Source organism: Artemia sp. Qi Xiang Cuo, chromosome 7, assembly GCF_049724085.1.
Source record: "Artemia sp. Qi Xiang Cuo chromosome 7, ASM4972408v1, whole genome shotgun sequence".
In the NCBI taxonomy this organism is placed as follows: Eukaryota; Metazoa; Arthropoda; class Branchiopoda; order Anostraca; family Artemiidae; genus Artemia; species Artemia sp. Qi Xiang Cuo.
In genome coordinates, this window is record NC_142800.1 from 37,848,732 (window position 1) to 37,874,562 (window position 25,831).

Here is a 25,831-nt window from a genome sequence, read left to right on the forward strand (position 1 = left end):
AAAATGCCACAGCCATTTCGTTTCAACCAGATTTCTACATCTCTTGATGGACAACGAAGACAAAAAGCGTCCAGGAAGCGACTCACGAAGTTTCTAACTCGTGAATAGGCCCAAATCTGATGTAAATTAAAGCTGAGATTTGAGAAAGACCTATCAAAACAAAAATATTTGTGGTCAACAATGATCGCGCAAGCGGCGCGCCGCTGCTGGTGTTTTCTGCCTCCGCCGACCTTCCCTTATCGGCACGGAGCCAGGGTCTAGTTGTATAATAGAAATCTCAAAACAAAAATATAAAAATATGAGGCAGCGTCGTTCAGCCTGAGGGGCTGCCCCCCCCCCCCCTTATGGGCATCCATGATGAAGAATAATCTTGGCACGATTAAATTTAAGGTTCAAGAGAAGATATGTAACAAGATTATCTTAAACCATAGGCAGGAGGAAGTGTCTGAAAATTGACCAGGTGGCTCCAGGGGACACAGGACGGAACTGACTTTAGCAGAATTCATCCTCTTTGCTTCGTCTGTTCATCCTTTCATCGGCACTACATCCTATTCAGAAGACACAATACTTTGAGTCTGATGTAATTCCAATGAAGTACGTTAAATTATTTTTCAATTATTATGCAACATTAAAGTATCTCATAAGTTTAAGAGGCAGTGAAATTAGCACCTGCTGTACACAACTATGATTTATCACTGTAGTCTGGCTTCTGAATATACCAAGATAAACTTTTTTATTGCGTGGAATGAACTGATGTCCTGCCCTAATCGGTATAATATTTCCCTCTATTCCAGTTTCTAATTACGAAACTGGAAGCACTCAAACTTCCAAAGTAAGTTTCCTCAAAATAAAATACTTCAAGTGCGCCAATTTTGCTACCAAAAGAAATGGACATAGGGGATGCAGTAATCATGGCTCCGACGTAGAACAAAGAGTCAATCTTACAGCGCATTTAACTTACTACTATTCACGGTTGCAACTGAAAGGCTCACTTAACTCCCTACTTTGGTTCAGCAGCCTGTTAAGCATCAAAGGTGTCAAGACACCTAATATCATCAACTGACTAAGATTATCTTTCATTCCACCCTGTTTAAGATTTTATGTCGGAAATATCCTCCGAGCGTCAAAGACAAGAATTAAAAAATACAAAACTTCAATAACATATTTTATTCAACATAATACTAAGATCTACAACCAATGACTAGACTTTGAATTAATATATATATGAGCATTTGACGAATTAATATTGACAAAATCCATTTCTACTTAAAATCTGAATTGACAAGAATCACTTTTAAATCATAAGTTAACAGTGGCAAAGCAGTTTGGTGATTTGAAGATTCTGTATCCCTACAAAATATTGAAAACACACGCAAAAAATAAGCACTTTCGTGTTGTATGATGAATGGAAAGGTACATTTTTCAAAAGTTCACCGCTTCCCCTCCTTCAAGAATTCTATATAAACTAACTCAATAGCTATAATCATATACATATATGTGTACATATATAATGAATACAGAATATGCGAAAGTATATTTATAATATTAGGAATCCATTATCCCACTTAACTTATTTTAAGAATATTATTATAAACAGTGCGAGTTTCTTTTGTTCTGTTGCTATAGCAGCAGAACATTCGAATTTTGGACAAGTTTCAACAAACTATTTTTAAGAACTGAAACCCTAGACAGTCGTAAAATTTTATAAGTTTGATCACATTTCAATAAAATTGACATCAGAGCAAGTAGAATTTGAACGACGCTGCAGATCATTTATTTAAACCAGATGTATGGTGGAGTAATTGCATTTTCAATCCAGTGTACCTCTCATAAACTAGCCTGTACTTACAACGAATTCTAGCAAAACTATATCTAATTCAAGGGACTAGTCTAATCTGATTTTTTCCAGTTTTTCATTACGACGAAGATCTAAATTAGAAATTCTAGAGATCCATCTTTACGTTTTAAGCAGCAACGTAATGTAACCAGCAGGCTCGTCGACTTCTCTCAAATTCCAAAATGCATTGATGATGTCATTACAAGTTCCTATAATATGAAATCTTCCCGTCATTAAGACATGGATGAATAAATTAGTTGCTAACGCATCAACGTTTTGTAAAATATAAATACAAAAATATGGAAAACATCGGAGAAACCTAATTTTAAGAAGAAGTTCAGGTAAAACACCCCCCCCCTCCCTATGTGCTGGGCTACTCTTTGATATGCTCTTACACTTGGGGAGTTTCAAACTAAACTAGATTTAAATAATACATCAAAAACACGTTTACAAGTATGTGAGTGGCACTTTTTAATTCATTGCACTATTTAGTTGGGGCGATCTGACATGCGAAAAGACGAATTATGATAGGAAAGAGAACGCTGTGATAAGTATTTTTGCTTTTAAGGAATCAAACCTTTATGTATATTAAATTAAAAAAAAAAACTATTTTTTCAACTATAGGTAAGGAGCAACATTGAAAATTGAAATGAACGGAAATTGTCCCGTACATAAGGGGGTTGCCCCCTCCTCAAAATCACGCTCTTCGCGCTAAATATCCCCAGGGATATTTCTTGCGGGTGATTCCGCCTAAAAAATTCTCCTTAGCATACTTTAATTTAAAAGATTTTAATTTCTATTCATTTTTCAAATCATGTCGAATAGCCCCCAGTGTGGGAATTTTTCTCGGAAATTCCCCAGCCCCCAATGAAAAGCTACTCTCCTGAAAATTGCCCATGGAGAATTTCTTCCGCGAACACCCCCCCCCCCATGAAAAACCCTTCCAGACAATCCCAAATCCACTGAAAATTTCCACTGGAACATCTACACTTATTTAATTTAGTCGGCAAAGACAAATTAAGACAAATAAAAATAATTTCGAAAAGGAATTCTGGCAAATTCCCCCAATGTAGAATTTCCCCTGGAAAGCTCACCCTTGGAAAATTTGCATTGTAGTAAATCCCCCCCCCCCAACAGGAAATTCTCCCCCTTCCAAAAAAAATGTATGTATACTTCCCAATAACAAGCACTATACGTAAACAGTATGTAAGTTTCATAGCTTACAGCCTTTTCCCCGGGGCCAGTGGGGGGGGGGGTCATCTTTTTCCAAAGGTATACTTACTGGACCTTTCAACTGGCCTGAAGAAAATGACTGTCTCAAAATTTTGGTGAGAGGATTTTGAGGAAAAAGGGGCATGAGAGGGGGAGAGCTGCTCCCCCAATCTTTTTGGTTAATTAAACAGGACACTAGAACTTTTGATTTCCAATCAAATGAGCCCTCTTCCAATCTTTCAGGATCACTGGTTCGATACGATCACCACTGGGAAAAACAAATAAATAAACACGCGTGATATTTCTTCTGGCAAAAAAATGTAAAATTCCAAATTTTTGAATATAGAAGCTTGATACTTCTACAGTAGGACTCTCTGATATGCTGAATCCGAAGAAGAGATTTTCATTAAGATCACTTCACGTTTTGGTGGTGTTTCACTCCTTTTTCAAAAATTGGGCTAATTTTCTCAGGCCCGAAACTTTTGATGGGTAACATTAAACTTAATAAACTTTGTATATTTTGAATCAGCATAAAAATTTTATTCTTTTGATGTATCGACTGTTATCAAAACTATGTTTTTTTAAGAGTTTCAAATATTTTTGAGTTACCATTGTCGCTCCTTATTTATATTTCGTTACCACCAACTGTTTGATTTGTGCATAATAGCACGAAATGCGTCAAATCGCTAGGTGATAATAAAACTTTTTTCTATAACCAACGGGGAGGGTGAGGGGGCTTAGATACATATAACTCAGATGTGAAGAAACCACCGCAGACTGAGAGACAACTAGGCCTACATAAAAACCGAATAAAAAGTTTTACATCTTGACTGTCTGTATACTACAAAAAAAAGGAAGGTACTCCACGCAATTGGGCTGACTATTATAGGACAACTCAATTCCCGGCTTTGCTAAAATTAATTGACTGTTACGCAACTACCAGTTTGACTTGATTTCAATAGTAGCCATTGGTCGGCTCTCGGATATTTGGCAACAATAGCGGTCCCAATGGCGTGGAGCACAAATACTTTTTTACAGTGTAATTCAGGCTAGTTTATGGAAAGCTTATAATAAAGAACGAAGCTTAACCAGGAGCGAATCTCCAGCATTTTTATTGGGGGGGGGAGGGGGCGAGAGCGGTCCATATCTGCATAATCAAAGGGCATGGGATGTATAATATTTTTTTCTCCACATTGTTGGGGGGCAACTGCCCCCCTTGCCACCCCCAAACGACGCCCCTGAGCTTAACCACTTTGTTTGTGACAAGTACCTAAAGTGGAACTAAATACTCATTTCAACAACAACAGCCTCTCCAGCATCTAATCCAAAATTTTTAAAATCTACTATTCCCTTCCTCCCAATTGTACTAGCTGCAATCTTTCCCCCAAAATAATATTTGTAAATTGAATCAGACTTTATGGTAAAATTGCCCAAATTCCCAATGTAAACATATCTTTTAGACCGTGGATAAAATCGTTCAATGACAACCAAGGAATCTAAAATACGAATGACAGTATTCTTTTCCAACAGCGTGGCATAATCTCCAGTTATGAGTACTCGATTGGACGAGATGGCTCGTGAGTTTTGTCGAAGTTTAATCAAAGTTTTCAAGTTCGAGTAGAAGCCACTCTAAAAAGGAAAGAAGGTAGATCAAAAGTCACATATAATCGGCAATAATGGTTTGAGGAGGGGTAATTTATTAAAGACAAAGCTGCAATCCAAAAAAGACAATAGTTAAAACTTTTGCCAGTTGACTATGAGAACCTTCAGAAACTTTTTTTCTCTCATTTTTTTTTTTTTACAGCAATCCTAAGCATCATTATGCAAAAGGAAAAAAAAACTGAGCTCAAAGTTTTGCAGTTTTACATGAAAGCTATTTCATAATCTGAATATTTTTTTTTAGTCCGATTTTCATAAATAAAATGTGGTGACAAAAATGAAAAGGATGGTTTCAAACAATAATAAGAGAGGACTTCATGTTGTTTTGGGTTAATTTGAACCTGCAGATAATGATCCATTGAGATCTGTCATCTTTGGTACTGGCTAGACCTTTATATTTAAACTTTTTCATTTTCAGGACTTAAACAGAAGTAAATTTGTAATTTCATATCTTAACTTCCTAGAGAATTCACCAGTTAAACGCAATTTTTCTTTTTTCTGGGCCCCTTTAGGATTAGAAAAAAAAAACAGACACTGACAGGCTCATCTGAATGCTTGCTTTAGAAAAAAATGACGCCTAATAGGGCCTAATGAAAATATTACTTATCAAAAAGTTCATAGTAATGAACTGTAAATAAAAAGTGACTCGTGCTAATACGAATCGAAACTCTAAAAAAAAGTGTTATTATTAATATATACAATCAGAAGAATCGACTATTTAAGGTGATTCTAAATAAGACAAACTTACGAAGTTTAAAGTTGCCTACCGAAAGTTTCAATCCTAAAGAAATTTGAGTCACTTTTAAAAAATGGGTAAAACGTCCATAAAGATTACAGTGATATTGATGAAAGTTACGACATCAGATTCAACCCTACTGCAGAGGTTTATATCCTCTATTTACAAGGGCTGAAAGTTTTATATTTATTCCGAGAAGGATGATCACAGATGCGTGTTTGTTTTTTCCTCTACAGGTGATCGTATCAAACAACGGTTTTAAAATATCAGCAAAAGGTTCATTCGACGATAATGAAAAATCTTAATTCTATTTTTAAGTAGAAAAAGAAATTGCAGAACAGAAAAGTGGGGTTTTCTGTCATTTTGTGGCACAAAACAACAATTTTGGCACGAGGAAGGCCAAATAGCTATCCTTCGCAGATAGACAAATTCTCCAATTTTCTGCAAATCTTCACATATATATAAAAGAAGGAGTGGAGAGGGAGTTAGAAGCTAATATCCATTTAAAAATGCCGTTAAGTGCAGTTAATGCATAGCTTACATTAAGTTTTACATAAAAGAAGTTTTAAAAATATTTTAAGCCGGAAGAATTATTTAGAGGAAAAAGAAAACCGTAAGGCGTAAAAATTAGGAAAACAATGCCAATCATATAGAAAAGATGCAAGACATGGCAATGTCATAGAGGGGAGGGACAGGATTTAAATTTTACCTAATCACAGTTCCATTGTAACTTAACCGCCGTGTAACTGAACCCCAAGCAACTGAACTACCGTGCAATTGAACCACCGTGCAACTGAACCCTCGTGCTACTGAACCCTCATGCAACTCAACCCCATTTAACTAAACCCCCGTGTAACTGAACCACCATGTAACTGAGCCCCGACGTGCACGTGAACCACCGTAAAACTTAACCACCGTGCAACTGAGCCTCGTGCAACTCAACCACCGTACTTAAATTGGGTAAAACACAAGTTAGAATCTTTACGTGTTCAACCTTGTTTGAATTGTTTGCTTTTTTAAGTCTTTATATAAATTACTGTCAAGATGATTTATAAAAATGCTCTGTTTTGTTGTCACAAAAACAAAGAAAATCGGACGTCATAAACTCTTAAATCCAGATTTATTTCTCTTTTTTATATCTGTTAATTGGGGTTCCCTTCACCCTGTCACTTTCTAAGCGTTTACCCCCCTCTCGCGCGGAAAATTTCCCCTCCTCCACCCACGGAAACCTCATCACCTTGAAAATACCCCCCTCGCGGAAATTATGGTTTTCAAAATTTTAAAAACTTCTTTGGGTCGTGTTATTTTTTAGTTTAATTGAGAAGTTCCAAGGGAAGTGTAAAAGAGGAATTTATGTGTAAATCTTGCCCCCCCCCCTTTCCATGCAAATACTTTCTTCTCATGAAAGATCATCCAGAAAACCCCCACACAAAAAAATTCCGTATGTTTCCTAATGACAAATACTATCTGTCAGCAATAGACAAATCAAAAAAACTTAAAAAGGAACAAAAACTTCTGCAATGGGGTTATCTGATTGTTTTGTAGCTAGGAAGAGAATGAGATATCTCAAAGGATGCATTTTGATGCCAAAATGGCTCAGCTCCCATTGATCCTTCAAACAAATATAGAATTAGCTCTAAGGGAGAGACACCAGGAGGACGGAGGTAAAATTGTTTGATAATCCCCAGGCATTTCTAGTCTTTTTTTATAAGCCGAAAGTGATTGGAGACTAACCAACCGCAAGAGGTATTTTTTTTTGGGAGGGGGGAGATTTTCCACGGGTAGGTGTTTTCTGGGAGGTGGTATTTTCCGTGAGGTGTTATTTTCCGCGGGGTATTTTCCTTAAGGGATTTTTTTGTGCGGGGGGGGGGGGGGTAAACGGCGTCTCTCACCGTCTACATGCTGTATTTTTTTTTACCACTTTGTTTTTTTGTTGTTTTCATTTTGTGGTATTTTCTACGCTCGAAGTTGTTTATCATTTGGTTTGAAAAAGGTAAATTACCTGCTTCGGTGCAGTGGTTAAGTTGCACGAGGGTTCAGTTGCACGATGGTTCAGTTACACGGTGGTTCAGTTGCACGGTGGTTCAGTTCTACGGGGGTTCAGTTGCACGGGGGTTCAGTTACACGGGGGTTTAGTTACATGAGGATTTAGTTACATGGGAATTCAGTTAAATGGGGTTGAGTTGCACGGGGTGTTTAGTTACACGGGGTTCAATTGCACGGTTGTTCAGTTACACGAGGGTTCAGTTGCACGGGGGTTCAGTTATAAGGGGGTTCAGTTGCACGGTGGTTCAGTTACAGGGGTTCAGTTGCTTGAGGTTCAGTTACACGCACACCCCTAATCACACATAATGGCAGCGTTAGTAAGCAACATTGGTTTCTCATGAAATGTGAAATGTGAAATCTTTTTTGTTGTTGAGATCTCCTAAGTTTAAATTGTTCAGCTTGGGAATGTAGCCGATGAAAAAAAAATAGCTTACGTCAGTACAATCATTTAACATCAAGGGGTCATACTGAAGAAGTACAGATCCAGGCAAAACGATTTGCAAAAATTGCGATGCTTTGATTTGTAATAACTCTTCTTCATAACTAAGACCCCACTGTATCCATGGCCCTTCTGGTTCATCCTCGGATTCTCCGTCCACCTGAATCTTCAAACTGTTACTATTTTCCATATTCAAAGGTGTATATATTAGGTCAAATTTTGATGCCATTGTGGGTCCGAAGATTCTAGCAAAATCTATTGTAACAATCAATATCTTTTTATACATATGCTTTTTATACGCAATCTTATTCCATTCATCTTTGATTTCAGCGATGTTTTCATTGGAAACGTTCATTCCCCGAAGCAGAAGACCATGGAGCTCTAGTTCCTCAACTCGAGTAAACATACGTACTAAGTGACTCTTGCTATAGTTTTCAATAAATACCTCACCAATAAATGAGAGATTCTTCGCAAAACCATATAAAATAAAGTTGTGTAAATCATTTTCATCAAATTTTTCAACAAGACCATCCTTATTTATCTCAAAAAGGTCCTTAATAATAACACCAATAGCGCCGAGATCTGCAATTTTATTCAGATCACTCTGCTGGAGTTCTTTACTTTCGACGAAAACAGTGCCTTCCCACCAGTTCATCGTCATTCCGCATTCAGATGGCAAGTTGGCGATTAGCGCAACAGATACTAAAATGATAGATGCCACAGTGCCGACACTTAAATAGGAAGCAAAGGATCTTATTAGTGGCCAGTTCCAACGTGAAAAGAAATAAGCGTTATTTTGACATCCAGATAGTTCAATTTCAACTTGCCCTTGTAATTTTTCATTGACGGGCTCATCAGAGATCTGAAAGCAAATATAAACTTGTTAAACTTAAAACATTTGTATGCAAAGTAAAAATAATAACAGTCGTGTAGCTAATTCATCACAAGAGAAAAAGGCTAGGCTTGCATTGATACTAAAAAGAAACTGAAAGTCAATAAATAAAATAAGGTAATTTTATAATAATCCAAAATGTTAAGATATTCTTTGCATATTCAGTATAGGAAACAGTGAATTAAGATCAATGGCTTAAACACTGTTTAAGCGAACAGTGACTAAATTTAGCTGTGTTGGAAAGCAACAACTCTGTTTTCATAGGTTATTTTTCTGTCTCTCTTAAGATCAGCAATTCGTATCTAGGAAACTGCAAAAAATGAAAACTCAAAAATCATTTCTGATATAGGGATCATGATACAGGGAATAACATTTCCTCTAAATTGTTCAATTTTGAATTATCACAAAAAGAAAATCTGATTTTTCTAAACTACTAAACAGAAAAAAAACAAGCAAAAAACTATCCTAATAGTAAAAGGAAACTTTTATCAATCATGTAGTTTCAGACTCATGTTGAAATTGGAATTATTTCTTTTTGAAATAAGGGTTGTTTTGGGTACCCAACAGAGTGACCGTATCTCAAACAGTAAGCTGTACGAAAAATGTAAGTTAATCCCGGTTTCTAGGGCTATGATGACAGAAAAGTTGGGATGGCTAGGACACGTTCCGCAGAGTAGGTCGTCCCGATTTAAGGGAGATAAGAATCTTTTGGGAGGGTGTAAAGAGGGAGGCTTTGAATAGATTGGGATGGAAGAGGAACGTGCGTAGCTGTGTTGGCCTCAGACGGCTTGGTGCTGCAGTGAGTTGTTAGTTGTAGTGGTCAAAGAAAATTCTGTATATCTTCCAGATTTCCAGGAGATAACTCAGGAAAAGCCAAGCTCGAAATGCCAAAATCCGACAATTTTGGCGTTTTTTTTCCATTTTATTCAAGATGCTGGATTCTCATTTGATATTATTTTTTTAATGATAGTAGATTACGTGAAAACGAAAATACCAAAGAAGACTTTTTCAGTAAACAGAGATATAAAAAAAAACAACCCTAAAGAGATTTTACATACTTAAAAGCTTACCAAATCACTTGCAGAAATACATTCACTTACAGATCTTGTAAAACGCGAGTCACAGAGACCTAAAAGACCTAAAAAACAGGATAATGAGCACAAAGAATGGACAAAGAACACATAAAACACTATGCGCAAATTAGTATCATGTTAAGTGGCAGAGAGAGAGGGGCGTTAGAGAGAAAGAGAGAGGTAGGAAACCTTCATATGTGATTTAAGTGTAATAGAAAAAAATGAGAGGGGTAGGGATGGAAGTACTATGGACAAAAGAGCCTCACATCAGGTACTACAGTAACATAGTTTCTATGTAGTTCTTAAAAATAATGAAACCATTTAACCAGAAAAATAGATTCCAAAGAGGTATTTGTACACAAATTACAGAAATGTTCGACGCGATTTCTTTTTCTCACTCCATTCAATTAATAATTCCAGGCACCCTATTATTTTCCCGTTAGAATTGGATTCTAACGGGATTAGATTGAAATAAGACGTTTCCCTATTAAAATTAAATGGCAAATTTAAAGCTTCAGACACACAGAATCGTGAATGAAGAAATGAAACCTAAAACAAAGAGAACAACACGACCGAACCAAGTTTAAAGGATAAAAATTGTTACAGGTGACATTGCCGCACCCTCAACTCCCAAAATTAAATAATTTTCTTTTTACTACTAATAACAACTCACCGCAGCACCAAGCCACCTGAGGCCAACACAGCTACGAGGTCTCCTTCTCTGTCCTAAACTATTCAAAGTCTCGCTCATTCCACCATCCCAGGAGGTTCCCATTTCCCTTAAATCTTTCTTTACGACATCCTTCCACCCCAACTGCGGACGAACTGCTTTCCATTTAGCTATACACGGTTGGCCGAGAAGGACTATCTGTCATCCTTAATCTGCAGAACGTGTCCTAACCACCTCAATTTCTCTCTCAATACAGCCCTAGAAAGCGGGATTGAACCACACTTTTTGTACAGCCTAATGTTTGAAATACGGTCAGTCAGCCAGGTACCCAAAACAATCCGTAGTTAATTTCTCTGAAAAACACTTCGCAAATCTTCCTTCTTTTTTCGGAGCACCCATGCTTCAGAACCATATTTTATTACTGTCATTACTGTAGCTTCCAACATTCTAATCTTTGATTGCAGACTTGTCATTCTATTAATGAAAAACTTTTTTCAACTGGGAAAAAACAACCTGAGCCTTGGCTTTTCTACTTTTAACAACATCACTGCCACCCACCGTCTTTACTAATACTACCAGGGTAAGTAAAGGTGTTTACTTGATCGATCTTTTGGTGACTCAACGTCACATTTTCATCTTCTATTATCCCTAGCCTTAGGAACTTAGTCTTCTTAACATTAAGTTTCAAACCTATTCTAGCACCCTGAACTCGCAAGACCTCTAGAAGTTCATTCATTTTGCTCAAACTTTCATCTAGAATGCTCAAACAATCAGCATAATCTAAGTCCAGGAGAGATTTTCTTTTCCATTTGATTCCATTATCTCATTACCTTCCCTGTGCCCCTTAAAAAAAAAAGTCCATCAAAATGATTTATATAAATGGGGATAGAATACAACCCTGCTTAACTCCTGATTTAATACGAAACCAGCTACTAACCTCATTTCCTACCTTGACCGCAGCAGTGTTATTCACGTACATAGCACTAACACTTTAATGTATTTGTCTAGTATATAATACAAGGATAAGACCTTCGCCAAATTCTGTTCTGCAAGCTGAATTGAACGCTTGCTCATAATCTATAAAACGAAGACTAAATGTGTTTGAAACTCAGGCACTCCTCAATTATTAACCTAAGAGTGGAAATTTGATCGACACATCCTCTGCCAATCCTGAAACCGCACTTTTCTTCTCTTAAAACTTTGTCTACTGCATCTCTCAGTCTAAAAAGTATCATCATACTAAGTATTTTTTTACCCAAAGAGACCAGGCTAATGACTCTATAATTACCACACTCAGTCTTATCACATTTCTTATACAGGGGTTTCCCTAAAATCGCTAGGTACTCCCCTTTTTCAAAAATCATATTAACTTATTTCTAACCTCATAGCCACCATATTTAAGAACCTAATTTGCCACACTATCAGCACCTGGCGCCTTATTAATTATAATCCTCTTAGTACTGTCGCTAATTCTTCCTCCACATCCAAGCAAATTCTCAAAATTGTCTGCCCACCTCTCTTTAACTCTTTCCATATCACTAATTTTAGCCCCGTTCCTATATTTAACTTGGACAAGTCCAGATTGACTATTCCCGCTAGATTTATTAACATGCCAAGACAATATTTTACTATTTTACTGTCTAGCTGCATCTTCCAGATCCTCGGCAATTTTATGTCAACAGCATTTTGTCCGCTTTTGGGGACTCAAAGATCTTGTTTAGAAAATCAGTTTATGCTGTAAACAAATTAAAAAATCGTCACATAGACAACAATACCATTCTCTGTAGTTTTGATGTTGTATCTATGTACAGAAATTGCGATGTTAAAAAATGGACGTCAAAGCCATTATGAAATTGGTCTTGTTGGTAAACAAGTATTCCTTTTATTTCAATTTTAAAGGAGAATTTTAGCAATAGGTCTTTGGTTTAGCAGTGAGCGCTCCTTTAAGTCCAATCCTGGCTAATTTATTTTTGGATTCTATAGGAATGTCTACTATTCAGTGTTTTCGTCTGTCTCCTTGTTTCTGGGGTAGGTTTATGGACGATGTTTTATACTTTTGGGAACATGGATTGGATTCCTTAAATTTGTTTCTTGACCATTTAAACAGGTTTGACAAAAATATTAAATTTAAACTAGAGTTAGAAAATCAAGATAGGCTACCGTTCTTAAATATTTCATAAATAAATGGAGATAATGGTTTCTTTTTTTCAATTTATAGAAAACCAACTCATAATGACAGGTATTGAAATTTTTGTTCATCTCAAATATCAGTAAAATAGGGAACAGTCATAGCATGGGTTGATAGAGTTTTTAAAATTTGTTTCCCAGAGTATATTGATAGCAAAATATTTTACTTGAGGAAATTTAATTTTGCAACAGGTATCCTGTAAAATTTGTAAATGAAATAATACAGAAAAGGCAGATTGAGCATAAAAAAGGTAATAAAAACGAAGGTTCTCAACTTTTGGACACTACAATTTCCAAAAGATACTTATCATAACATAACATACAAATTATTGGGTAGAAAATAAAACCGACTCTACTGAAACATAATATTTCAACTTGTTTTAAATCAATCAGACCATTGAGTAACTTTCTAAATTCTGGAAAAGATATAACATGTAATAGTTTGGCAAGTGGAGTATATAGCATCCCTTGCTCTTGCGGAAAAATTTACATCGGTCGAACACACCAGCAATTTGTGGAACGATTTATTGAGGACCGGAATTCAATAGATAATGCTCTAAAATTTACAAAACCTCCAGAAAGCTTCACTTCAGCTTTAGCAGAACATATATTTTTTCTAATTTGGACCATTTTGTGCAGTTCAAGGAGGCAACAGCCATTTCCAATGATAAAGGTTTCACTCAATGGGCTCTTGAAGTATTAGAAAAACAAAACAAAAAAAACATGCAGGTTTATCAGTTAATAGAGATACTGGGAATATAAATATTGATCCTCTTTATGATATTATACTAAAAAATGAACCCATATTTTAAAATAGATTATTGCAAAAATTTCCCAGGGGTTAGTTCAAATAACAAACCTAAGCAAATAGCAACATCAAAAGCTTTGCATAAAATTATATTGCAATAACTTATTTGTAGTTCATATGCTATTTTAAAATGTTTAATCCAGTTAATTTTGTGAGGTGGTTTCATGAAGGTAGCTACAAATTTTAAATATCAAATAGTTGTATATTATATATTTTAGGTTAGTCTATTTACACATTGTTAGATAACAGGAGAATTTTTTTTTCTCCTAATTTTCATTTACTGGCCATGAACCCATTTTTTGTCTTTTTATTTATTTTTTTTTGTTTTTTTCTGTCATGGCTGGCCAGTTTGGCTTTAGATCATATATATCAAAAGCTTTGCATAAAATTATGTTGCAATAACTTAGTTCATTTGCTATTTTAAAATGTTTAATCCAGTTACTTTTGTGAGGCAGTTTCATGAAGGTAGCTTCAAATTGTAAATGTTAAGTAGTTGTATATTATATATTTTAGGCTAGTCTATTTTAGTTTTATATACATTTTTTAGTTTTAGTTTTTTTTATATTTAAATAATATATATATATATATATATATATATATATATATATATATATATATATATATATATATATATATATATATATATATATATATATATATATATATATATATACGAAAATCCCTGAGTAATGACTAATGTTATCTTCTATGAAAAGAAGAAGTTATAATCACTTATCATTTATGCCTGACTATCTTACCATATTCACACTCATTTGTTGGGGTATTGATTCCTGAGCCTAGCAATGGGGCAGTTGAGCAAATATCAACATCATCTTTTCTGTTATTAGTTACTGCCATCAAAAACTTTTCTTCTACACATGAAGTTTCAAGGCCTGTCCCATCTAGTTCCTCCAATGGGTCCTCTTGACTAACTGAGATGTAAGGAAGTTCCTCATTGTTAACCTTACCTGCCCAATCTGGAACTGGCCAATCAGACATTGGTGTACTTAAAGGCTGTAACAAAAAATAACTAAATTACAAAAGAATCTGTTTTTCCTTACCAGTACTTGTATATATATATAGAGAAAGGCTAAAGCCACAAATGTTACAAGAATTATATGTTAAAGGCAGGCTAACTTGTTTGGAGGGTGTTCAATTCAACTGTTTTATTTGGTCAATTGGCTATATACATAAGAAGTATATATTTATGGAATCTCCAGGTTCTCTCCTTTTGCTGCACTAGTAATAAGGGAAGGTCATATAATGTTATAACCATTATATTCTTATATGTACATATATTGTCAAACTCAATTCAGGCTTCATTGTGCCCACAAATTTCACTTCTGGTACATTACTGTCCAACTACCACAATCTGCTGCACCTTCCACATTGACTAAAGCAAGGGATAGTTCTAGAAAAAAATGCTAAAAATAAAAGCTAGGGGGATGAAACTCACTTCCTTACCATGCCAATAGCTCTTTTAAAAGTTACCAGTGGACCAGCATTTTAATAGAATTAAATTATTAAGATATAAAAGTTCAATCATTTTGGAGATCAATTAAAAATTTGAAATCAGTTATTGATTGCTTACTCATGGGCACTGAAAATGGAGGGGCCAATTGTCCCCTAGACTTTGAAAGATTCTTTTTTGTGCATTTTATTGAAATTTTTTTTTCAAAATGCCTTCCCTCCAGATCTTTTGACATCTTCACATAAGGAAACTAAGAAAAATCATTGCCCCATCCCTATGTTTTTGTGAATTGGTAAAACTGTTCTTGCTATTAAGCAATGTAATTCTTTCCCTACAATTTAAATTGAGCTTCATTCACAGGATGTTGAGCTAACAATTCATCCAGTATCACTCTGTAGTTTCTGAGTTAGGTGGTCATCAAGTATGGACTTTATTATTCATGCATAGTGTGTTATCAATTTAATACCCACATCCACAGTAGCAAAGGTATCATTGCACCAAATTTCCACAAATTTATATCTTAGGAACAGGTATAGCTTTTAGCAATACCATTTAAACAATATTGTTTGCAATGTGTCTCTTTATAATTGCCTCTTTTTGATTATTTCCTTATTTTAACAGTATGAGTCTATTCATATATCAGAATGGGATGAAACAGATCAGAGCAATTCAAAGGGGGCGGGGAACCAGGAAAAATTGTCCCAGGCAATGTAGGTGGGGCAGGTTGTGGCAGAGGGTTAACCACTTTGATTTGGCCTTTTTTGCTTAAATTTAAGTCAGGAGGGGGTGCTGTAATTAATTTTAACCCTGGGTACCACCAACCCTAGGAACAGCTCTGAAGCAGATGTATACAACAACTTGTTATTAGGGAGAATATGAATCCAAAATAAAACCAGAAATAGCCAAGTTAACCAAATGATGTTTTATCAATATTAGGTTCATGTAAATTACATTTTGTCCAAATCATTTTTGAGTGGTTTCAGTTTACTTTGAAAATTTTTAAAGACCAGTTTCCAGTATGCTTTAAAGGAAAAGTGGTCTTTACAGATTACTCAATGAATATTTTTTTTCATTTTCACTTCCTATTTTTGTCAAAAGTATTTAATGGAAAAAAGGCACAGAGGTGTCACCTCCAAGGTGACACTTGGCTTTCACAATAAATAAAATACAATTCTTTATGTCTCCCCTGAAGAGTTATAAGAATATCATATGTCCCTTTTTCATTACAAAAGCTTCACAGATTAATGCTCTAGGGGTACACACCTTGCTATGTATTACAGTGCCAGTGATGCTTGCATAAGACTGTTTTTGTTTATTAATTATTGAGTTGTACCAGCTATTAGACAGTATTGCACATAAGGGGGGGGGATTATAGCAGGTCTACATGCAAAATGCATTAACAACATTAATTCTGCATATTATGAAGGAGGAATTGTTTTGTAACTTCACACTGTCCCAATACTTTATCCCCAACCCCCCTAATGTGCAAATATATAGCCCAAATTATATAAGTCTAATGCATTCTGTCACCTATCTTTGTGGCTATAGAACCAGTTTTCTGAGATCTTACAGAGCATAATTCCTGAGTGCATTATGTTTAATTAACAAGTACCTATTGAACTTTAGGGTAAATTTACAGCTTACAACATAATTTAGCTAAAGTGAAAGGCAATATATTACTTGATGCCTTTTTATGCTCTTTCATAATTCAATAATTGCTTCTGAGGTAAACCACCTTCAGGTAGGCTACACAAAAATGATTTCAGTTTTGCTGTGATGTCATATCCAAGGAGTTTCAAGGGTATTTGCCAAGAAAACTAACTGGGGAGAAGGATACATGTTAAGAAAACAATTCTCACTTCATAATATTCAGAATAATCATAGTTTACACATTTTACATGCAGCCTTGCTATACTTTCACCTCCCCTCCTAATATGCAAATTCATAGCCAAAATTATATATGTTCAATACATTCTGCCACCCATAACTTGTTTTTACAGTTTTTGTTTTTTGTCACAGTTGATTGAATTTACAGGTATGTAGGTTGAATAACTGAAACGTATTCAGAGAATAGACTGGATATATATAAATTGGGCTGTATATTTCCACATCAGGGGGAGGGGGTAAAGTACAGAGAGGGTCATATTCAAAATTTGTTAACTATGATTATTCTGCATATTATGAAGTAAGAATTGTTCTCTTAAGATAGGAAATATATAACATGGGCTATATATTTGCACATCAGGGGGTAGGGGAGGAGGTGTTAGGGGTAAAGTATAGCATGGCTGCATGCAAAGCGTGCTAACTATGATTATTCAGCATATTATGAAGTAAGAATTGTTTTCTTAACATCTCTCCTTCTCTCCAAATAGTTCTCTACACAAATAACATTTCAGGCTCTTTTTAAAATCTCTGCAAATTTGTTTTGAAAATAGGCAAACATTTTACTATAAATACTAAAAAAAAAAATAATTACTATTTTGGATTCAGCTACAAATGGCAATTTTTTTTCACTAGACAGTTTTTTTAGGAACATGTTTTAAACTTTTAGTTACCATGGATGTTTTTCCTTTTGGGGCCCTATTAATGGTTGTCCATATTATTGACTTACGAATAAAGTAAACATACCACTTGATGCCTTTTTTTATGCTCTTTCCAAATATAATAATCATTTTTGTCAGAAATGGATTTTACCCTCACATGTATATATACCAATTCAGAGTATATATTTGCACATTAGGGGGGTGGGGTAAATTTTATTTCTGATGTAAATGAGAGTTAAGTTTATACTCCCGCCCCCCCCCTAATGTGCAAATACATACCCTGAATTGGTACATATAAGGCTGGGGGGAAAATTTGTTTCCAACAAAAATGATTATTATACTTGGAAAGAGCATGAAAAAAGACATCAAGTGCTATGTTTACTTTATTCATAAGTCAATAATATGAACAATGAAAAATTTACCTGCACTTTTGGCTATCTTGGAAAGGGGTTAGGCTAGGAAGGGATGTGTCTACAGGCTAATTTATGTCCTGGGAAGGTATTTTGAAGTACCTCTATCTACTCCTTCTCCCTCTAGAGGGTCCTGAAATTTGTCTACATGACAGGTCTATACCTATGAAAACATTGACAAAACAACATTTTAGCTTAATTTTCAGTTATCAGTTTCTTATTCTCTGGCTATTGTTCTGAAAATGTAATTCCTGTTATTTGAGTAGAATTTTAAGCCATATCAATGTTTTTTTTCAAAATTTAGGAAATGTGTTGGCATATCTTTAAAACCTTATAAATTGGGATTGAACAAAGTTGTGAAGCTGAAAACAATTTTGTTGTACTTCATTTAAGCAGAAGATGTATTTTGCAAGGTTTTGCTTTTATAACACACATATTTTTAAGGTCATCAAAGGTCAGGACCATCTGGAGGAAGAAGGAGTGGAGGTAGGTACTTCAAAATACCTTCCTGGGACATACTTTATCCAGTAGATCCATCCCTGAAAGTTGTTTCATTTTCCTAACCTAACCCCTTTTCAAGATAGCCAAAAGTAGCTAAAGTAGAATATTACTGGTTATTTTAAACTATTCTGGGTGAAGTTCTACCAAATCATATTATTGAGTTAGGACTAAAGTGAATAGGGTGAACTTGGGTAAGTCCAGCCCTTTATCGACTTTTTTTCAGCTTAATCTGGTCCCAAGATTGTTTTGGACTTTCTACCACAATAAAAACTATTTGCTGTTGATCATACTAGTAATATTCCACACAATCCACAAAGTCCCCAAGTTTTGTTGTTTCCATGAGTTGCTACACCAAAGTAACCCATCTCAGGGAGGCCGAACTTACCCCGAGTCTGGGGGTAAATCCGGCACCTCCCAGGTAAATCTTATGTATGTAGAGATATAAATTATTTCACATTAAGACATGATAGAGGGTCCCTCTAAGTACGGAAAAACCATACAAACCAAAAACTCTCGTTAGTGGTTTGTATGTGCCACAGCGGAACATCAGCTTTCTGCTTATCATGGGGTAACTCTAACAGTGCTGGTTTTACCCCGTACATAGGAGACGTCTCTGAGAAAGGTATTTTTTCAAATTTTTTATTGTAAATAGGAAAAAGGTAACGACATACTTCAAATAATAGGATAAAAAAAAAAAAGCAGTTTCAATTAGTATCAGAGAGATTCGAGAAAGCAAACTTTTGATCACTTGCAGGCACTAATGTGCTTCTTGTACAGGCTGATGATGTGCCGAATTTGGAATGGTGGTAGAGTGAAGGGACCAGCTCCAGAGAGCCTCAATGGTCCGGCAAAGATGTAGTTTTCTTCAACTTCGTCAATGTCATCTTTTATTGGCCAATCGTATGAATAGTCGGCTAGGCTCAGGCAGCAAAGCTATTTTATATGAACAAGATTTTCATTGGGAAAATCAAGCACCCTTCCAATATACCAGCCTTGTTGATCTCATTTGGTATTGTATGCTACAGCATAGTACTCATTTAGCTGTATGTTTAGCTTCTTTTCCTCCTCCTCTTCATGCTCACTGCCAACAGTATCACGGATATCCATTTTGTCAGTTGAGGAACCCGATGAGACATCAACATCAGAGTCTTCACTGGAAAGATCATCTTTCTTTTTCTTTTTCAGTTTTGGCTTGAGCGTGTTCTTTTTTACTTTCCCATTTTTGTTCTCTAGCTTTTCTTTTTTCTATTTCTCTCTTTGTTCAAGCACTCTCAAAGCCTCTGCAGATGTGATTACTTCAGCTTCCCGGGCAACTCTCTGCCTACCGGATGTCCCAGATGCTGAGGCATCAAGAGAAGGGCAACGTACTGAGTCCAAGAGAAGTTCTTCAAAGGATTTGTCATGCGTATGATTCTTCTTTGGACTAACCAACACCAAAATGGTAATCTGTTCAGTTGCAGTATTCACCCTGGTAGACACTCTTGTTAAATTCTGAGTCTACAATTTCTTACTCTCAACATATTGTTTGAACTTGGCTGGATCAAACTTTGCATTGTTGACTGCGTTGCGGTTGATACGCTCTGGAATAGCGGAATCGTAAATTCCTGTTGCTTGAAATGATTTTTGAATCAGTGAAGGGGTTAAGTAAGTCTCCCAGATCTGACATAAAATTTTCAAAAGGCCTGGTTGTGACAAGACGTCACCTGGGTGTGCTCGTTGCCAGTTCACGAGCTTCTGCTCATAGGATGATTTCAGCCCTTTGAAAATAACCCTGTCAAGGGGCTGCAGAACATGGGATGCATGGGCTGGCAACTTGAGGATGGTAACGTTCTTCTCTGAAGCAAGCTTCGCAAGAGCCAAGGATAAATGGGAGCCATGGCCATCAAGAATAAGAAGTGCTTTTTCTTTCACCTGAGGCAGGAAAATATCTCTAAACCAGTTATAGAAAAGGTCTGCAGTCATCTATACTTTCTTAGTAGCTGAATAACATGCATCTGGATGGTCCTGAATGGGTAGCCATGAACTCCAAGTGTTTTTTCCCAAGAAGACTACCAGTGGTGGCAGCTTCTCACCTGATGCATTAACACATGCAAGCACAGTTGTGTTATCATGCTCATTGCCACCAGTTTGCTGCATTGCTGGGGATCCTTTTGTGCTGGCGATTTTAAGGCTACCAGGATCGCAACAAAATGAAGTTTTGTCCAAGTTGAACCAACATATCCTAGAATGATAAAAGGATCTGCTTGTTGCACAGCCCTCAGGTTTTCAAGACGCTCAGTTTTCTTAAGCAAGATGTTGTTTCTTTTCTTAAACCCAAACCACCAGTCCTCACCTGGCCGGTTGTTCATGAAACGAGTACTGATTTTGTTCATGCTGACATATTTTTGCACTTTGTCTAGGAACTGTTGTTTGGTAAGCCCCATGCCCACCTTTTCCATGACCTTCAGCAAATTTGCCATACTCTGCTCAACATCAGGAGGTAGGTCCAGAGCTCTCCCAAGAGTAACAGTGGGCGATTTGTGGAAAGTCCTTTGCTTCTTTGTCTGATCCATTAGTGTTGTCCTCAGTATGTTGTAAAATTTTGCAGCTTTTTTTAAAGACATTTGACATGATAGAACTCCTTCTTTGGCTTGTTTAAGCTGTTCAGCAGTATATCATCCTCCTGCGTGAATTCAGCTATATTGTTACTGATTGACAAAGTTTAGAAAAAATTCATATCAATCACAGGCAGTATTTTGGTGTTTTCAACCCCAACCCCCTTTGCACTCAAATATATTCCCTAATCATGTCTACCATGCATTTGTTTTTCTGTTAGAACCAAAAATCCAATGTTATCTAGTGTTTCATTGGAAAGTAATCTGACAATACTAGGTCTAATATTAACTAGGCACAATGCGATTCTTCAATGTCTAATTACTTTCAGCTTTGACAGATTTAGCTGTTAATAATAGTATTGATTTTCTTGGGTGCTGCGTGGGGGGATGCGGCACACCCCTCTTTAGACCTTAAAATTTACATTAGATATGTCTTAAAAAGCAGATGGATTGGAAAAAGCAGTTTATAAAACTCCATCACAATATCGACTAGGGTCAAGATAGTGACTAAAATAAACTAAAAAAGATTCGTATCTATAATTTTCATGTCTGGAAACCTTTATTATTCGAAAAAAACATAATAAACAACTGGAAGATGCAAGAAAATTACATAAAAAGTGAAAAATATGAAAGCAAAATCTTTGCAAAAAATTAAGACACTCAAATCTGAAAAAAGTATTTTCGATCAAATTAAAATCAAAAAAGGAATTTATTCAAGGTTTTCTCATAACGTTAAGTATATTTTTGGCATAATTCTTCTTTTCCAGTTTCATTTTTCAGTTGATATCACTCCTTTTTGTCAAGATCTTGGGATCAAGGAATAGTTGACAAATACAATTCACTGAGATCTAGGCTAGAACTGCAAAGAATGGCCAATTGTATACACGGGGTAAGTCCGGCCCCTGTGTCAGAGTTTACCCTGTATGGGGCAAGTCCAACATGCTGGAGTTACCCCAAACAGGGGTTTTCTGGGGTAAGTCCAACACCCCTTGTATCTCCTGACTGGCTTGAGGATAAAATACTAATAAATTACAGTAAATACTTCAACTATCCTATTAACTCATCGGCTATTTACAATCACTCCATCCTCTCTTTATTTTTCTGCACTATCAGTTAAAAATTACTACCCACCTCGTGGCCAGCAAAGATGCCCTCCTCGAAATTTCAAAATTTCGTCACCACAAGAGGGGTTAAAAATGGCAGCAATACTGAACACTGTTGTCAAGTACCAAGCCAAAGGAAGTACAGAACCACAGATTTCTGTCTTCACTGAATCAGATAAGACAGGGTGACAGAGTTACCCTGGTGTCGGACTTACCCAAGTTCAACCTACACCATTCGATGCCTTTTTTTATGCTGATTACAAATATAATAATCATTTCTATTGGAAATGAATTTCAGCACCCCCCTATAATATACCTAACCTAACCCTGAATTGGCATATATACATTGAATACACCATTCGATGCCTGAAAGGCATTGAATGGTGTACTGTATTCACTTTAGTCCTAACTCAATAATATGATTTGATAGAACTTTACCATTGTACCTTATGCATTTTGCATGCAGACCCATTAGAGTTTACCAGTAAATTTTTTTCAGATCATATTATTGACTTAAAAATAAAGTTATAAATAAAGTGAATACACCATTTGATGCCTTTTTTATGCTGATAATGACTATCATAATCATATCTATCAGAAATTAATTTCACCCCCCCCCCCCCCGATATATACCTAACCCAACCTAACCTAACCCTGAATTGGCTTATTATATTTGTAATCAGCATAAAAAAAGGCATCGAGTGATGTATTCACTTTAGTCCTAGCTCAATAATATGATTTCATAGAAATTTACCAGCATATATAGGGGGGGGCTGAAATTCATTTCCAATACAAATGATTATTATATTTGTAATCAGCATAAAAAAAGGCATCAAATGGTGTATTCACTTTTGGGTCAATATCTACAAAATAATATTATTGAGTTAGGACTAAAGTGAATACACCATTTGATGCCTTTTTTATGCTGATTACGAATATAATAATCATTTCTATCGGAAATGAGTTTCAGCCCCCCCTATATAGGCCAAGTCAGGGTTAGGTTAGGTATAGCCTATATAGAGGGGGGGGCTGAAATTCATTTCTGATAGAAATGCTTATTATATTCGTAATCAGCATAAAAAAAGGCATTGAATGGTGTATTCACTTTATTCCTAACTCAATAATATGATTTTGTAGATATTGACCCACTTTTGTCCTAACTCAATAATATGATTTGGTAGAAATTTACCCTATTCTGAGTTAGTAGGCTAGCCTACTTTCTCCCAAGGGACAGAGCCTGGCTCACTCCTTAGCCAGCATTGTTACTAGGCTATTAGGCTAACATAATTGGGTATTAGTACTATATACATAAAATATAATTTTGACTAAAAAAATAGAAATGAAAAAGAACAAAGTTTGCCAATGAAAAACAGGCTAAAGAGCAAACCTGCAACTTAAAATGAAAAGAAATTGAGTTAGGCAAATCTATTCAAGATTTCAAACCTAACATTGGTCAAGATTTGTAAAATAAAAAGATAAACCCAAAAACAAAAAAATACCATCAACAATGTAGCAAAATTTAAAATAAGTCCCAAGGAAGATAATAACAATTTTTAAATGTATGAAAAATTTGAAAATTTTGCTTAAATGATATTAGACCGACATAACCAGTGTTTTTACTTCGAAAATTTTAAAATCCTGTCCCGCCACCCAACAATCCTGAGAATTCTTGTCAGCAGTACCAAAAACTCCTGAAATTTTTCTTGGCGGGAAATAGCTAGAAGTATGTTCATATTTTAACACATAAGTGATGCCAAAAGTCAGATAAAGGAATAAGATCGAAAGTATATGTGTCAGTCTTGAAAAATAGAAGTAGTCTACCGTCAGCGGTATTGGTCACCCTTTTAAAACGTATTCTTTTTTTTTAGCTAGATCCTATTTATTTTTTTTCCTTTGTAGAGTTTAGCTTCTTCTTCTAATTCACAGCAGACGGGCTATTCAGTTGGCACTATTTAGCCCTCTTCTTTTTGCTTCACTCTGTGGGCTACAGAGCTACTGTCTTGGTTGTCTCTTATTTTTTATATATTCTCAGATATCTTTCAGTAGATCTTTTGACTCAAGGAGTTCAAATATAAGATGATAGATATCGATTTCTGTGCTCTGTGTGCAGGTATAGTTGGCTAGGCTCTTGGCTGATAGTGATATTTTGTGGTGTTTGAAGTATTCTAACAGTTTACAAAGCAAGGTATGTTGTGCAGACGTCAGCATATTACATTCAAATAGGCAATGGTCAATTGTTTCATTATTCATATTACAATGCCTGCAAAGAGGGGACAGGGGAATTGAACCACTTGAATTAGAAAGCTTATATGAGAATGCAAGGAAATTTAGTCCATTTGTTCCAGAACGAATTCTATGATAAATTTTAGAAAGATACTTATTGGGAAAGGGGGAAAGGATAGGATTAATCTTATTAAAATTAATATCTGATAGCCTCCATCGGTAAATATCTCTAATTGGGATTGGTCTCCCACTTGGCTGGTCAATATTTATAGCATTTTTTGCTATTTCATCAACCTGATGATTACCACTTATGCCAGAGTGGCTAGGAATGTACTGAAAATAATTTTGTATTCCACTTGAAGCAAGATTATCAATAATACTGAGACAATGATAAGTGTCAATGTCCAACTTATATTGAGGAGTTGAAGCCAGCAAGTCAAGGCTTGATAAAGAGTCGGAATAGATGATAATATTATTCGTATTTGCAATCAAAGGTTGGTTTTGCTTAAGGTGTTCTAATTCCATAATTATGGCATTTAACTCAGCAGACATTATAGATAAATTATTAAATAATCTCTCGCCCATTGCAATTTTCAGGTGAGGAAGGAAAACACCACTTGCAAACTTCTCACTCATTTTTGACCCATCAACAAATATTTGGAAGTGATTTTTATGGGTAATTGTATTGAGTTCTGCAAATTCTTTTTGGAGGAAAGCAAAGGGGGTTAAATCTTTATTCCGATTTAAAAACTCAGTATTTATTATGGGAAATGACCAATTCCATGGAGGAGATTGGGAGAAAGTAGATGCAATAGACTTTGCTGGAACAGGGAACTTCTTTTGAATATTGGCATACTCATCTGCAATACCTCTATACATGGCTGGATTTCTTAACCAATTATGTAATGTGTGTGAGCTATTTGATTCAATTTTTGTAAGATGTTTTGTCCATAGAAAGCTACGTCTCTCCCTTACTGTTGTTAATCCACTCTCAATAAGCAGAAACTTGGTGCATGTGGGTTTCCTAAGACAAAATATAATACGTATTATATCATTTTGTGTTGTTTCAATTTTTTGCATCTGGGTCTTTGCACATGCACCATAGACAATGAGCCCATAGTCAATATGGGGTCTTATATGTGATTTATAAAACTGGAGTAAGGTTTTCTCCTTACAACTCCAGGGTGTGGAAAGAAGTCTTTTTAGTACATTTGCTTTTCTATAGCATTTTCTTATTGTGTTTGAAATGTGGAGGTGGAAATTAAGTTTTTGGTCAAGCATGAGACCTAGGTAATTAATATGATTATCTTCTGGAATAGTTGTTTTATTTAGAGTTAGTTTTGCATTAACATGGTTTCGCTTCCGGTGAAATTGGATTATTTTTGACTTAGTGGGTGCAATGGGTAAATTTGAATGTTGAGAGAATT

The 25,831-nt window shown here is 35.6% G+C and overlaps 1 protein-coding gene across 1 annotated transcript; it reads right to left on the reverse strand.

The window, feature by feature from the left end:
* Window positions 1-1,152: 1,152 nt before the first annotated feature.
* Window positions 1,153-23,770, reverse strand: LOC148950243 (uncharacterized). The gene is made up of 5 exons (XM_089092251.1): window positions 23,681-23,770; window positions 14,318-14,573; window positions 9,892-9,959; window positions 7,925-8,791; window positions 1,153-4,678 (listed from the first exon to the last, which is right to left on the reverse strand). The coding sequence occupies exons 1-5, from the start codon at window positions 23,681-23,683 to the stop codon at window positions 4,331-4,333; spliced, it is 1,542 nt and encodes a 513-aa protein (XP_088948377.1). The 5' UTR covers window positions 23,684-23,770; the 3' UTR covers window positions 1,153-4,330.
* Window positions 23,771-25,831: the final 2,061 nt, after the last annotated feature.